This window comes from Pogoniulus pusillus, chromosome 1 (assembly GCF_015220805.1).
Source record: "Pogoniulus pusillus isolate bPogPus1 chromosome 1, bPogPus1.pri, whole genome shotgun sequence".
Lineage (NCBI taxonomy): Eukaryota > Metazoa > Chordata > Aves > Piciformes > Lybiidae > Pogoniulus > Pogoniulus pusillus.
This window is the reverse complement of record NC_087264.1, coordinates 1,604,100-1,620,335: the sequence shown is the minus strand read 5'-3', so window position 1 is coordinate 1,620,335 and position 16,236 is coordinate 1,604,100. Positions and strand designations below refer to the sequence as shown.

Below are 16,236 nucleotides of genomic sequence, written 5' to 3'. Positions count from 1 at the left end.
TTGGAGAAGGGCAGCAAGGCTGGGGAGGGGCCTGGAGCAGAGCCCTGTGAGGAGAGGCTGAGGGAGCTGAGGGTGTGCAGCCTGCAGCAGAGGAGGCTCAGGGCAGAGCTCATTGCTGTCTGCTGCTGTCTGCAGGCAAGCAGCAACAGAACAAGGGGACACAACCTCCAGCTGTGCCAGGGCAGGTCTAGGCTGGATGTGAGGAGGAAGTTGTTGTCAGAGAGAGTGATTGGCATTGGAATGGGCTGCCCAGGGAGGTGGTGGAGTCTGTGTGGCTGGAGGTGTTGAAGCCAAGCCTGGCTGGGGCACTTAGTGCCATGGTCTGGTTGCTTGGCCAGGGCTGGGTGCTAGGTTGGGCTGGGTGAGCTTGGAGCTCTCTTCCAACCTGCTTGGTTCTCTGATTCTAACTCCCTGTGATCAGAGGTGAGGGAATGGTGGTTGTCGTAGTAACAACTGCATCACCTCACATACTTTTGGCAGAGTAGTTCTGGGCTCAGTTTTGTGAGAGGAGATAAAGCAGACACAAATGAAGACAAGAGAACTACAGGTCACTCCTGCACCACCTGCATCTGCACCACCAGGCCAGGCTGGAGAGCAGCAGAGTCTCTTGCCTGAGCCCACGGGACTGAGCCTCCCTGCCCCTCCAGCGTTCAGCAGCGATCTGCCTACCCATGCAGCGTAAGTGATGCTTTCAGGAGCATTACCCATGCATGGCTTTCCCCTACGTGGAATTTGGCAGGAGGCCACTCCACCACATGCTTCACACTGCAAGAGAACTCTGCAGACTTTTTGGTTCTTTTGAAACCATACTGCTTGGCAAAAAGAAAATAAAACCCCACCCCTGCTAACAAGGTAAGAAAGTTATTCAGCAGCACCTTGGGATCGACAGTGCAAGATCAGAGAGTATCATCTGCAGCCTTTGAATGAAGTGTCTTCCTTCTCACCCTCCCACTCAGTGCCTTGGGATTCCAGCAGCAGCAGCTCCCACAGTGAAAACTGAGTACTTCATACAGTGAAATACCACCACAGAACCAAGTCCCATCTATCATAAGCAGCTCCTTCAATGGTGAATGAGAAATTGGATGTGAGCTGGCACTGTGCACTCACAGTCCAGATCCTGGGCTGCAGCAGCAGAAGTGTGGCCAGCAGGGCCAGGGAGGGGATTCTCCACCTCTATTCCACTCTGCTGAGACCCCAGCTGGAGTACTGCATCCAGCTCTGGAGCCCCTGGGACAAGAGGGCTGTGGAGATACTGGATCATGTCCAGAGCAGGGCCAGGAGGATGCTGAGAGGGCTGCAGCAGCTCTGCTGTGAGCACAGACTGAAAGAGTTGGGGCTGTGCAGGCTGGAGCAGAGGAGGCTCCCAGGGGACCTTTTTGTGGCCTTCCAGGATCTGAAGGGAGCCTCCAAAAAAGGTGGAGAGGGACTTTTGAGGCTGTGAGGGAGTGCCAGGATGGGGAGAATGGATCAAAGCTGGAGGTGGGGAGAGTGAGGCTGGAGGTGAGGAGGAAGTTGTTGAGCAGGAGAGTGGTGAGAGGCTGGACTGGGTTGCCCAGGGAGGTGGTTGAGGCCCCATGGCTGGAGGTGTTTGAGGCCAGGCTGGCTGAGGCTGTGTGCAGCCTGCTCTAGGGTAGGGTGTCCCTGGGCATGGCAGGGGGTTGGAACTGGCTACTCCTTGTGGTCCCTTCCAACCCTGACTGCTCTATGAGAACTGTGTCTTGAGCTGCATCCCCTGCAGAGCAGACAGCAGGTACAGGATGAGGATTCTGCCCCTGCTCTATTTGAAGATGGGGGAGTGGCATTGGACTAAATGAACTGTAAAGGTCCCTTCTAAGCCAAACCATTCTACAATTCTGTGATTATCCCATCCAGACACTGATCAAATCCCAGTTCACAGCCAGTTGGCTTTTTACTGTTATTATTTAAAATAAAAAGCTGTTCCAGGGCACCACTGCTCTGGGGATGAAGGAAATCTCTTTTCCAACCAAAATCTTTTCACAACCAGTTTATACATATTTGTTCCATGTTCTGAGTGTTGTCCTTTGCTTGAATAGTTTCTTCCCCTCCCTGGTATCCAGTCCCCTGATGTATTTATAGAAAGATCATCTGGGATCCAGAATTCAGGAGAGCTGTTGAGGTGCTGGAAGGTGTTTGGAGAAGGGCAGCAAGGCTGGGGAGGGGCCTGGAGCAGAGCCCTGTGAGGAGAGGCTGAGGGAGCTGGGGGTGTGCAGCCTGCAGCAGAGGAGGCTCAGGGCAGAGCTCATTGCTGTCTGCAGCTGCCTGCAGGGAGGCTGCAGCCAGGTGGGGTTGGGCTCTGCTGCCAGGCAAGCAACAACAGAAGAAGGGGACACAGTCTGGAGTTGTGCCAGGGGAGGTCTAGGCTGGATGTTGTTAGGAAGTTACTGTGAAGTTGTTGTCAGAGAGAGTGATTGGCATTGGAATGGGCTGCCCAGGGAGGTGGTGGAGTCTCTGTGGCTGGAGGTGTTGAAGCCAAGGCTGGCTGGGGCACTTAGTGCCATGGTCTGGTTGCTTGGCTAGGACTGGCAGACAGATTTACCACATTGGCTACGTCTGGACAGACAGACAGACTCACACAGAGGCTAGAGCACTCATTTTAAGAGAAATGCAGAAAATACAGAGGAGTCAACCTTCAGTTAACAGGGCATTACTGCAAACAAGTCAGCAACAGATGGAAATACAACATAAAAGACAGACCAAGTCCCAGACTGATTTTTAGACCTACAGACTATCCACCTAGGGAGATAGCAGAAAGCCTACCTGAAACTCCATCACATTCTAGCCTGAGAACAGTACCAAAAGCCCACAATGAACAACAGTACTTAAAGAAAAGAGAAGTCTGGGAAGACTCAAAGCACACTTGGATTAAAAAAGCCTTGAAGAGAGGCTAGCTTGGGCAGTAAATAATCTGCAGAAGGAGGAAGAACAAAAAGAAATCAAACAGCTACTTAAAAAAGTATTAAATCCTAGAAGGAAGAAAGACTGAAGAGAACCTTGGTTTAGAGATAATCTCCTAAAAATAGGCTGTTTTTTTTAGCGTTGCTGCTCTGGTACATCAATCCTGAGTACTCTCACTTTGGACTTATAGTGATACTCCTTCAGGTAGAGCTTCACGGAGGGCGGCACGGGAAGGGCGTCGATGCCGTCGTAGGTGGTGCAGTTGCAAATAACTGTTCTGCATATGTGCTGGAGAGAAAAAGGGAAGGTCCTGTTTAGCGGGGTGGATAAAAGCGGCTCAAAGAACATACAGGAGCTGGGGTCTTTGTAGTGCTCCAGGAGTCCCGTGATGTCCGGGGAATGGAAGACGCAAGGGTCGTGGGCGTCGAAGCTGAAGTTGTGGTTCCACTGCTCTATGCGGGCGTGGAGGGAGCGGCTGTAGCGCCTGAAGCTGACCGAAAACAGGTAGTCCTCCTGGGCAGAGTCCCGCAGCAGAAACGTTCCCTCCGGCTTCCCCTCCAGCAGCGCCTCGGCTGCGTACTTATCCATGACTCCCCAGTAGCAGGGGTTGTTGTTAATCTGGAGGAGGTCTGGGACCAGGCAGTGCACGTAGTCGATCTGGGTGTGGTACTTGGGAGGCGTTTCCATGCGTAGCAGCTCGTCGTCAGTTTCCCATTTGGGCTTGTTTCTTTTCCTGGAGCTGGTGCACAGCGTTATCACTTCGTCGTCCGAGTCCATGTCGCTCTCGTCTCTGCTGCTCCTCCCCGCCTTGCCTGCCGCCAGCTCCGAGCTCGAATCGCGCCTAGAGGAGCCGCTGTCGGTGAAGTCGCAGGACGGGGAGGGAGAGCCCATTCCCCCGTCGGCAATCTCCTCGTCCCGCAGCTGATCCTCCCTTTCCTCCTGCTGGGATAAATCGGCAATTATCCAGTCTTCTGCTTTCGGACTCACGGGGGCCGTGTGCCTTTTGATCAAGTGCCACCGGAAAGCCAGCTCGGAGCGCGGGGGGAAGGGACACTTGTCCAGCATCAGCTCGCTGATGTGGATCTTCCTTTTGGCTGGCAGCGCCGAGGAGTGCCGCCCGCTGCAGTTCTTCAGCGGAAAGCACTGCCCCACCGCGTCCTGCAGCTTCTGCTTCAGAGACCGCCCCAAGAACCTGTGCCCGCAGGAACGGTCCAGGTCCAGCTCGATGGAGGAGCAGCTGTACTTCCTCTCTTGGCTCCTGAAGTTAGCCCCTGGTCTCCCTGCTGCTTCCCCATCAGAACCATGCTCGCTCTTCTTGGACCAGGAGAGCTTCTTGCCGCTCCAGACGTACCCGTCCTTCCTGTCCGCACTTCTGCTGCGGCTGCTTTTGGGTCTCACGTCGGCGCTTTTCACACTGCTGTCCTTGTTTTCTGCCATGCCGGCAGCTTTGCTTCACGGCTTGCCAGAAAGGGCACCTGTGCTTCTCAGAGGGTGCTTCTACATGTGGAAGCTTCCCTGAGGCACCTTCTGGAAACGTCTGAAGAAGGGAGAAAAAGAAACCAACACAGCTGGGTTAGGATTCTGCATGCACAGGGCAGGAGAGCAATGCAGGGCAACGATGGCACTTAATTGCTGACCATGCAAAAAGCATGACCAAGATGAACTAGTTTCACTTGAGCACCCCACAAAGACCAGGCTAATCCCAGCCAAGGCTCTTTTATCCTATCCCTGGAAAAAAGTATCCCCCAGAACAAGACATTTTTGACACCCTCTGCCACAACGAGCTCCTGGCACAGCTGGCAGCTCCTGGCTTGCACAGATTCACTCTGATAGGGGTCAAGAACTGGCTGGATGGCAGAGCCCAGAGAGTGGTGGTGAATGGTGCCACATCCAGCTGGCAGCTGGCACCAGTGGTGTGCCCCAGGGATCAGTGCTGGGCACAGTCCTGTTCAATGTTTTTAATGATGATCTGGAGCAGGGGATTGAGTCCAGCATCAGTAAGTTTGCAGATGACAGCAAGCTAGGAGCAGCTGTGGAGCTGTTGGAGGGTAGCAGAGCCCTGCAGAGGGACCTGGCCAGGCTGGATGGGTGGGCAGAGGCCAATGGGATGAGATTTAACAAGGCCAAGTGTAGGGTTCTGCACTTTGGCCACAACAACCCCAAGCAGCACTACAGGCTGGGGCCAGAGTGGCTGAGAGCAGCCAGCAGAGAGGGAGCTGGGGGTGCTGGTAGATAGAATCATAAAATCAAGCAGGTTGGAAGAGAGCTCCAAGCTCACCCAGCCCAACCTAGCACCCAGCCCTATCCAGTCAACCAGACCATGGCACTAAGTGCCCCAGCCAGGCTTGGCTTCAACACCTCCAGCCACACAGACTCCACCACCTCCCTGGGCAGCCCATTCCAATGCCAACCACTCTCTCTGACAACAACTTCCTAACAACATCCAGCCTAGACCTGCCCTGGCACAGCTTGAGACTGTGTCCCCTTGTTCTGTTGCTGCTTGCCTGGCAGCAGAGCCCAACCCCACCCGGCTACAGCCTCCCTTCAGGCAGCTGCAGGCAGCAATGAGCTCTGCCCTGAGCCTCCTCTGCTGCAGGCTGCACACCCCCAGCTCCCTCAGCCTCTCCTCACAGGGCTGTGCTCCAGGCCCCTCCCCAGCCTTGCTGCCCTTCTCTCAACACCTTCCAGCACCTCCACATCTCTCCTGAATTGAGGAGCCCAGAACTGGACACAGCACTCCAGGGGTGGCCTGAGCAGTGCTGAGCACAGGGGCAGAAGAACCTCCCTTGTCCTGCTGCCCACACTGCTCCTGAGCCAGCCCAGGATGCCATTGGCTCTGCTGCCCACCTGGGCACTGCTGCCTCAGCTTCAGCTCCTCTCTCCCACCACCCCCAGCTCCCTCTCTGCCTGCCTGCTCTCAGCCACTCTGGCCCCAGCTCTAAGTGCTGCTTGGGGTTGTTGTGGCCAAAGTGTAGAACTCTGCCCTTGGCCTTGTTCAGTCTCACCCTTTTCAAACTGTCACTACTCCATGATTCTATCTCAGGTTATTTTTATAGTACCCATCCCCACTACACAGGAGAGCAGAGCTTTAGGTGCTGGCAATCCTCTTGTGCTGAGGTCCATTTTAAAGGGAGACACTTCATGTGGCAGGTGATACCTCTCGAGCTGTTCAGTAAGCAAATTCTGCTGCTCTTCCAAATAACCTTTCTAGAAGGAACAAGGCAGAACAGAAACAACTAGGTCAGAGTACAAAGAACTACTGTACCTAGATGATATGCCTGTTTGCTACTAATCCACAGGATGGGATGCCAGAGATCTTTTTCTTAACTGACACTTTTGGGTCACTTACTGGATATGTATATACAAAAAAAAGTAGACAAATTAAACTCTATCAGTCCCAGATCCCCTCAGTTTCTGAAAGCTGTTTTCCTCTGCCTTTTCAAACAGAGCTAGAAAATACTGAGCCCCGAAGGGATTGAAATATCTGGGGCTTTACATACTGAAAAGGATTAAAACAAATCCAGTCCCTTACTAAAAGCAATTTTAAGAGGCTGTGAAAGATGGAACTGCTTATTACTCATTAGAGAAGAAAGTTTACATTATTAAAATCACTGCTGCTCCGAGACCTGCGGCTGCTGCTTTCATTCTCTTTTGTTTCCCGAAGTGTATTGAATTCTCAGATAGATAAGAGGTTTCCTTCTGAATGCTCTGCTTTAAAAAAAAAAAAAGGAGGGGAGGAAAAAAAATTCCTCTTTTGATTACTCGGTTGGAAGTAGAGCAGAGTTATTTTTTTCAAGGTAGCAATATGTTCTGTGTGCTTTTCTCTCCTGAGGCAACTATTCCCCAGCACATACCATGATGCTTTTGCACCAACCCCACGTACAGCTCCTCTCTTCCACTGGGCTTTTGCTTTCTCTGGCTGAGGATTTTTTGTTTTGTTGGGGGTTGGGTTTTTTTGTGCCCTCCCCCCCCCTTTTTTTTTTCCTTTTTCTTTTTCAAACTAATTGACATGGTAAATACTAAGCAGGAAAAAAGAAAAGGGCATCCACTTCCTCTCTCCATTCAATCCATTCTCATCATCAGGATTAGCCAGCATGACACAACCTCTCTGCGGTCCCCCGGGGCTGCGCAGGCTGAGTTCTAGCCTCTGCTTTCAGTACAAGAATAAGAATGCAGTGCCAAAAGGCTTTACATGCAATCTGTGAGCCAAATGCAGCCCAGATGGAACTTTCACCCGGGAATCTTTGACGTTGCATTCTTTATTTACTACTCGCAAACCTGAGAGATCTGGGAGGGAGTCAGTGAAAGGGGGGAGAAGATGCAGGAAACACAGAATGAGAGGGAAATAGGTAAAAGATTGCAAATGTGGGGGAAAAAACCCTGGTGTTAGAGCAGTGTAGATGAACAAGGCAGGGAAAGGGGGGAGAAGATGCAGGAAACACAGAATGAGAGGGAAATAGGTAAAAGATTGCAAATACGGGGAGAAAAAGCCCTGGTGTTAGAGCAGTGTAGATGAACAAGGCAGGGAAAGGGGGGAGAAGATGCAGGAAACACAGAATGAGAGGGAAATAGGTAAAGGATTGCAAATGTGGGGGAAAAAAACCCTGGTGTTAGAGCAGTGTAGATGAACAAGGCAGGGAAAGGGGGGAGAAGATGCAGGAAATAGAGAATGAGGGGGAAATAGGTAAAGGATTGCAAATATGGGGGGAAAAAGCCTTGGTGTTAGAGCAGTGTAGATGAACAAGGCAGGGAAAGGGGGGAGAAGATGCAGGAAACACAGAATGAGAGGGAAATAGGTAAATGATTGCAAATATGGGGGGGAAAAGCCTTGGTGTTAGAGCAGTGTAGATGAACAAGGCAGGGAAAGGGGGGAGAAGATGCAGGAAACACAGAATGAGAGGGAAATAGGTAAAGGATTGCAAATATGGGGGGAAAAAGCCTTGGTGTTAGAGCAGTGTAGATGAACAAGGCAGGGAAAGGGGGGAGAAGATGCAGGAAACACAGAATGAGAGGGAAATAGGTAAAAGACTGCAAATGTGGGGAAAAAAACTCCTGGTGTTAGAGCAGTGTAGATGAACAAGGCAGGGAAAGGGGGGAGAAGGTTGTGCTAGTTTGAGCCTAGCTGGGATATTTTGGTGAGAGGAATTAGATTATAGGCTGTGGAAAGGAAACTATGGTGATGCCTATTTCACTCATAGGCTTGCTGAGATGTATAAAAACAAGAACACAAACATAGATAAGGGAGTCCTGCTCTGGCTGTGGCTGCAGGCACTTCTCTCCCTAACTTGCTAACAAATCCTTCTGCTTCCTAACCCCCCTGGCCGACCCTCCAAACTACCTTGAGCGTATGACAAAGTCTGGGGTAAGGTAGAGGGGTAGGAGGAAGGTGAAAGGGTGTCTGGGAGCCCCTCCTGGGGACTCTGGTTTCTGGCAGGGCTGCTGTGTATCTGTATTACTTTTTAACTTGTATATTTCTGTGTATATTGTAACTATCTGCTTGTATATTGTGCTAAGCTGCAAATATAAACCTTCATTCAATTTCCAGAGCCACTGAGCCTAGTCTGGGTGATCTTCCTAAGTGTGGGGGGGCAGGGAACACCCAAACCATCACAAAGATGCAGGAAATATAAAATGAGGGGGAAATAGGTAAAAGATTGCAAATATGGGGGAAACTCCCTGGTGTTGGAGCAGTGTAGATGAACAATACCTCACTGGTACCTAGAGGAATCACAGATATGCCAACAGTTACAAAGCAAAGATTAAAACCAAGATGCCTTTTTCTTCTTGCAAGCCACTTTTCAGCAAAAAAACCCACTCCCAGCTTTGTGGGTTGCAAAGCAGGCAGGAGGAAGGCAACATTTGTACATAAGACCCAAAGCACCTTTATTTAGACCAAGATTTGATTGATTGCTTTTGGAACACTGCTGATTTTTCATCCAGAAACAACTAGAGTGAAGTGATGAGTTTTCTCCACGATGCAAAAAGAAGTGAGAACAAAAAATGCAATTTCATTTATTCTGCTGCTAATCAGGAGTAATTGCTGCAGACCAAAAGTTATTCTAGATTCATCCTGTAGGGAAACACAACAAGTGAAGAAGAGGAGGCTCCCAGGTGACCTTCTTGTGGCCTGCCAGGAGCTGAAGGGGGCCTCCAAAATAAATGAGGAGGGACTTTTTAGGCTGTGAGGGAGTGCCAGGACTGGGGGAATGGAGCAAAGCTGGAGGTGGGGAGATTCAGGCTGGATGTGAGGAGGAAGTTGTTGAGCATGAGCGTGGTGAGAGGCTGGAGTGGGTTGCCCAGGGAGGGGGTTGAGGCCCCATGGCTGGAGGTGTTTGAGGCCAGGCTGGCTGAGGCTGTGTGCAGCCTGCTCTAGGGTAGGGTGTCCCTGGGCATGGCAGGGGGGTTGGAACTGGCTGCTCCCTGTGGTCCCTTCCAACCCTGACTGATTCCATGATTCTATGACTCTGTGATTCCAAGTCCCTACATATGGGATTGCTAATTGGACAGAGAGATAGCAGTGAGGAGGCAAAGCCAAGTACTTGGGAATTAGGATATGACAGTTTGTAAATTGCTTTTGAAACCTTCAGTTATCTCAGCCTGCACATCCAGCCCATGTAAGGAATAAGAAGAGGCAGAAGATGGGCTTTTAATTAAAACCTGCAAAATGCACAAACCCCAGAAGTGCTGAATAGGTCTGTTATCTCCTAACTACAGCCCTGCAACTCAAGTCAGCTCAGTGGCTGATGTCATTCCTCGGTGGTTGCTTTAGTGAACTGTAAAGCTGCCTTCTATTTCATACCTTTCCTCTGACCACAGATTATTAGTGGTACCTAAACCCTGAAACTTCAGCCTGAGGACCAGCACGTGAAGTTGCAAGACATACACCATTAGCCAGCAGCACAGAATGCTGCTTCCCTGGGGTTTGAGGGCTGCTGGAACCCAGGTGCCAGTTCTGCCGCGTCAGAGCAGTAATTGATAATCAGGCACAACTCTGGACCCGTGAAAAGAGCATAGGACAAATGAAGGGAAAGGGATGTCACCCTAATTAAACCAGGTTTGAACTTGGCATTGTGGAGGAAATGGATGCTTCAGTGACCCAGGAGACAAACCCTTGATTTCCAGATGTGTTACAAGCATCTGCCATGCGAGGAAAGGTTGAGAGAACTGGGTTTGGTCAGCCTGGAGAAGAGAAAGCTTAGGGGAGACCCTTTTACCATGAACCAGCACACAAAGGATGCCTACCAGGAGAGTGGCAACTCCCTTTTGACAAGGAGTCACATGGAAAAGGCAAAGAGTAATGAGTACAAGCTACTCCTGGGGAGATTCCAACTGAAATCCAGAAGATGAGTTGTCACAATGAGATTAGTTAGACATTAGAATCATCTCCCAGGGGAAGTAGTGGACAGTTTTAAGACCCAGCTTGACAGGGTGCTGGCCATCTCATTTAAACTCCATTACCTAGAAAGGCTGGACCAAATCATAGAATCAAGCAGGTTGGAAGAGAGCTCCAAGCTCACCCAGCCCAACCTAGCACCCAGCCCTGGCCAATCAACCAGACCATGGCACTAAGTGCCCCAGCCAGGCTTGGCTTCAACACCTCCAGCCACAGAGACTCCACCACCTCCCTGGGCAGCCCATTCCAATGCCAATCACTCTCTCTGACAACAACTTCCTCCTAACACCCAGCCTAGACCTCCCCTGGCACAGCTTGAGGCTGCGTCCCCTTGTTCTGTTGCTGCTTGCCTGGCAGCAGAGCCCAACCCCACCTGGCTACAGCCTCCCTTCAGGTAGTTGGTCCCTTCGAACCTGTCATTCTGTGGTTCTGTGATCTGTGCTCTCACAGGCAAGCTGCCTCCTGAAACAACATATGTAGGTGCCCAAATCCTGCCATGTGACATTACAACAGGAGCTCACCCCTTCATACCCTTCCAACCCCACGATTCACAGTCCCATCAATAAATCTGGGACCAAAAATAATCTGTTGGAAAGAAAGAGAACACAAAGAGCAGTGAGGCACTCAGTGCTGTATTGCCACTTAAGGCAATCCTTTCACTGGAAAGGGCCAAGGGAAATGCTGTCCATTAACAGCTGGAACACGACTGAGAGAAAAGGAGAGGAGGGCAAGGATAAAAGAGAGGGAACACGGAGTATACTTTTCCCTACAGGGCAAGGTTAAATGGAGGAGCTCAGCTCTGTGCAGCCTGCACGCATCAGTTCCAAGATCCTTTTGGTAGATATGATTAGCCTCCTTCCTACAAAAGCTGCCTTTGACACAGGGATACCTTCAAGGCATCTCAGCAGCAGCCTTCACAAAGCCTTTACAATTGAAACTCTTCCTCCTAAGCAAACGGCAAAGACAAAACAACGTGCAGGGATAAGCAGAGTTCACTTTGGGCCATGGGATCAGGCTTGCAGTTCAAGGTTACCCAAGACTGCCAGAGCTTGCAGTCCCTAGGAACAAGAAAGAATCCTAGAATCAACCAGGTTGGAACAGAACTCCAAGATCATGCAGCCCAACCTAGCACCCAGCCCTAGCCAGTCAACCACACCATGGCACTAAGTGCCCTTGGTGTTTTTAGTGTGCACAGCTCCCTCCTTCAGAAGCAGGGTTCCTGCCAGGCTGTTGAGAAGGGGGTGCACAGACAGCTGTACCAGATACATTTTTTCCCAAGTGCTGACGCCTCACCACTAAGGCTTCCAAGCCCAAACAATATCTAATAGATATAAAAGCAATATCTAGCAGCTCTTTGAAGGCAATAACAGTATCAACTCCTAGCCGGAGGTAGGCTGTGATAAGACAGTTACAGCCTCACCATATGTCTAATTAAATCAGTGGCAAAGACTCAATAACTCCAACAGGAGAAGACAGACCTTTTTTTTCCCCCTTCTTTCTTAATTCAATACTGAATTGCTTTAATGAGATATTTATGGCCTGAGCTGCTGGCCCTTTGCCTCAAGCCTAGTACCTCCAAGTCTTCTTCATCATTCTACCTCTGTTAATTCTCTTCTTCATTGTGCGAGTATGAGCCTAGCTGGGATATTTTGGTGAGAAGAACTAGATGCTAGGCTGTGAAAAGGAAACAGTGCTGATGCCTGCTGCACTCACAGGCTTGCTGAGATGGATAAAAACAAGAGCATAAATATAGATAACAGAGTTGCTCTCTGGCTTTGGCTGCCTCCCTTCTCTCTCTAACCTGCTGTCTGTGTGACTAATCCCTCTGCTTCCTAACCCCCCATGCCGCTTCTCCAAACTCACCTTGAACATAAGGCAGAGTCTGGGATAAGGTAGAGGGGTGGAAAGGGGGAGTGAAGGGTGGTTGGGAGGCTCTCATTGCTGTCTACAACTACCTGAAGGGAGGCTGTAGCCAGGTGGGGTTGGTCTCTTCCCCCAGGCAAGTGGCAACAGAACAAGGGGACACAGCCTGGAGTTGTGCCATGGGAGGTCTAGGCTGGATGTGGTTAGGAAGTTGTTGTCAGAGAGAGTGATTGGCATTGGAATGGGCTGCCCAGGGAGGTCGTGAAGTCTCTGTGGCTGGAGGTGTTGAAGCCAAGCCTGGCTGGGGCACTTAGTGCCATGGTCTGGTTGGTTGGCCAGGGCTGGGTGCTAGGTTGGGCTGGCTGAGCTTGGAGCTCTCTTCCAACCTGCCTGATTCTCTCATTCTATGTATTATTCCTCTAATTAAACAAGAGAAGAAGACTCACACAAAGAACAACAAATCCATTCTGGAATTGTTATAGAAGTTGACATTCTTCTAGAATGGATAAAATCCTGAGAGGAAGAAGAGCAAGCTGTAATAAATTGGAGTACTTTTGCTTTTTTTTTTTTCCTCTTTCAACCTACGTAGAAGTTATTAGAGAAGAAAAAGTCTCACTGGTCACATGCTGGTTTCATTCACTTCACCCAACTAGAGTTTGGCCACAAGACTGCATTTTAAAGCCTGACCTTTTCCTGAAGTTGAGCTGTTACTGACTTCTCTTGGAATAAAAGCCCAACCTATTAAGCATAAAATTAAATCTCAATTCCTCTGTCTTAACTTATTTTAGTTCAGTCTTGTCTATGTTTGTTTTGATCTATGATACCATTCAAAAATACCTAAGCTCGACTCCAGAGGCCTTTCCAGCAAATTAAAGCAATAATCACACACACAAAAGAGTCAGAGAATCATAGAATGAACCAGGTTGGAAGAGACCTCCAAGCTCATTCCAGTCCAACCTAGCACCCAGCCCTATCCAATCAACCAGACCATCAAAGTGACCGTCTAAGGACATCAGGATAACCTACAATACCTCTTACTTGGAAATAGCCTCTGTATACCCTCAGAACTATAGGAGAAAGGGGTCACAAAGCCATGTCCCCTATTTTATTCATACCCAAGAGGTAGAAGTGATCTGGAAGCAGGTGCCAAAGGTGAAGGCTGCCCATATCTGCTGGTTTAACAAACCTCTGCTCATGTGCTGAACTTGCAGCACTTGGCAGACCACAGCAGCAGGAGCAGCAGCAGCAACCAGTAAAAGCTGATAACCTACAATATCTCTTGCTTGGAAGTAGCCTCTGTATACCTGCAGAACTATAGGAGAAGGGGGTCACAATGCCATGACCTCTAACCCTGACAATGGGGTTACAAAGCCATGTCCCCTAACCCTGACATTGGGGTCACAAAGCCATGTCCCCTAACCCTGACATTGGGGCTATTTTATTCATACCCAAGAGGTAGAAGTGATCTGGAAGCAGGTGCCAAAGGTGAGGGCTGCCCATATCTGCTGGGTTAATGAACCTCTGCTCATGTGCTGAACGAGCAGCACTTGGCAGACCGCAGCAGCAGCAGCAGCAGCAGCAATCAGTAAAAGCTTTATGGTCCATGACCAACACTTCGTGCTCCACCCAGAAACCGAATAGGAGAGCAGCAGCGATTCCCAGCTCCCGCCCTGCCGCTCGCACCCATTAATCAAGTCAGCAGCAGGTTGAGTTCCTGACCGGCTTTAAAGAGTAACCTTGCATTTGACGCCCTGCCACTTCAGACGTGACGAAGCCACAGGGCCTGCAGCCCCTTGGCCAGGTGCCCACGGGATCCCCCAGCTCCCTAAAAACCCTCCCCCTAGTTTCCCGTGCTGTTCAGAGTTATCCCAGCAGCTATCATCTGCACATTCGTTTTGTTGCGATACAGAACTGAACTCAAACTGGCTTGGTATTACAGAATCAGAACATAGCATCAGAGAATCAGTCAGGGTTGGAAGGGACCACAAGGAGCAGCCAGTTCCAACCCCCCTGCCATGCCCAGGGACACCCTACCCTAGAGCAGGCTGCACACAGCCTCAGCCAGCCTGGCCTTACCTCCCTGGGCAACCCCTGCCAGCCTCTCACCACTCTCATGCTCAACAACTTCCTCCTCACCTCCAGCCTCACTCTCCCCACCTCCAGCTTTGCTCCATTCCCCCCACTCCTGACACTTCCTCACAGCCTCAAAAGTCCCTCCCCAGCTTTTTTGGAGGCCTCCTTCAGATGCTGGAAGGCCACAAGAAGGTCACCTGGGAGCCTCCTCTGCTCCAGCCTGCACAGTCCCAACTCTTTCAGTCTGTGCTCACAGCAGAGCTGCTGCAGCCCTCTGAGCATCCTCCAGCACCTCCACATCCTTCTTGCAATAGGGGCTCCAGAACTGGATGCAGTAGTCCAGGTAGGGTCTCACCTCGGAGCCTCCTCTTCTCCAGACTGGACAGCCCCAACTCTTTCAGCCTGTCCTCATAGGAGAGATTGCCAAATTAAAGTAGTGCCCTCTGTGAGCTTCTGCAAACTGAAACACTAAAGAAAAACGAATCCAGTTGACATGCCTGTGTCCCCATCCCAGGCAGCAGCTTGCAGGCAGGCTGCAGTAAGAATAGCTTGCTCTTCCCACTCATCTGAGAAGTGGCTGAGCTGGAATCACTCTGGCTAGAACACGTTATGCCCACCAGAAATCACGATTTGCCGACACATGGCAGCATGCACCCATGGGAAACATGCCTCTACCCAGCTTCCAGCAGGCTGCAGAACGAAACCTGGGCAGATAGCTGGCTGGGGTTTGTTTTTCCTTCAGTAATCCTGTCACTTACTCATTCATGAAAGCATCAACAATGTGACTCTCCTAGGGAGCCCGAGCACATTTCCTACACAAATAAATCACTCTGCTCACCCCCCCAGCCACTGATAACTCTGCTTGCAAGAGCAAAACCGAAGAGGAAAAAAGGCTTTTGCCTGGCAGCAATTTTTCTTAGAAGCAGGAATAGACTGGGCCAGATCATTAAAGCTACATAAAGGAGGAATGGAGAACTGTACATAAATAGATAAGATAAATAGAGGTAGTAAATAGACATAGTATTATGCTGCTCTGCAGGGGGGTTGGACTGAATGATCTCCTTGGGTCCCCTCCAACCCCCAGCATCCTGTGAGCCTGTGAACTGGATTTCAGTCCTTATTTCAGGTATGTCAAGCTCCGACAGCCTTTGCCCTTCGAGACCTAAACCTTGCTGCCTTCCTCCTCCTATTTTTCGGGGCAGGGAAGCTCACTGATTTTTGCAGTGCCATCCTCACCTGCCTAACCACAACTGCTGTCACCTCCATCTCACGGATGCATCCGGGTGCCTGTAATTACAGCCTTAATTCCATCATTACCAGACCCATCTCCAAGTGGGTTTGATCCTGCTGCCTTTGCTGGAGCAAGGGCATTCCCCAGGCTCCCTGATGTGCTTTGCTGAGATGGGGATTATGGCCAAGCGAGGGGTGAAGGGTGAAAGCCCTCGTTTGGGCTTTCCTTGCCATTCCTGTGCCTCCCGAGGGACTACCACCAAACAGATGCCCAGAAGTACATGCACTAAGTACCTGTGCATTCCACACAGGAGAACATGCACATCAGGCATGCCCCCACACACCGCTGCTCACAGGAAAAGCCAACACCCACCGAGGACCGAGCCCACCCCGGGGACAGGGGCTCACACCCCGCCTGACATCGCCTCGGCTGCCCCCCGACCCCAACTTACGATCGCGCCCTCCCGGGAAGCCTCTCGCCGCCCAAGTCGCTTCTTCAGCCGGACAGGGCGGCCTGACCCGCGGCGGGTGACAGGAGGAGAAGGCGGAAGGTCGCCGGCACCTCCGCCACAACCGGTACGCGGGGTCCCGGCAAGGGCGGCGGCAGCCCGGGCGAGGCGGCGGCGGCCTTGGCCTTGGCTCCGCTCAGCCGCCCGAACACAACCGCTGCGAGGCGGCCCCGGCCGCGCCTGCTGCCACTGCTGCCACCGCCGCCACCGCCACGGCCGGCGCCATCCTCCCTCTCCCGGGCGGCCGGGGCC

At 51.1% G+C, this 16,236-nt stretch overlaps 1 protein-coding gene across 1 annotated transcript; it reads right to left on the bottom strand.

The window, feature by feature from the left end:
* Positions 1-2,600: 2,600 nt before the first annotated feature.
* Positions 2,601-16,234, bottom strand: SOCS4 (suppressor of cytokine signaling 4). The gene is made up of 2 exons (XM_064152642.1): positions 15,928-16,234; positions 2,601-4,453 (listed from the first exon to the last, which is right to left on the bottom strand). The coding sequence occupies exon 2, from the start codon at positions 4,351-4,353 to the stop codon at positions 3,052-3,054; it is 1,302 nt and encodes a 433-aa protein (XP_064008712.1). The 5' UTR covers positions 4,354-4,453; positions 15,928-16,234; the 3' UTR covers positions 2,601-3,051.
* Positions 16,235-16,236: the final 2 nt, after the last annotated feature.

Bases quoted from the DNA above. Each gene is read 5' to 3' on its own strand.
- SOCS4 (XM_064152642.1), bottom strand. From the start codon at position 4,353: ATGGCAGAAAACAAGGACAGCAGTGTGAAAAGCGCCGACGTGAGACCC.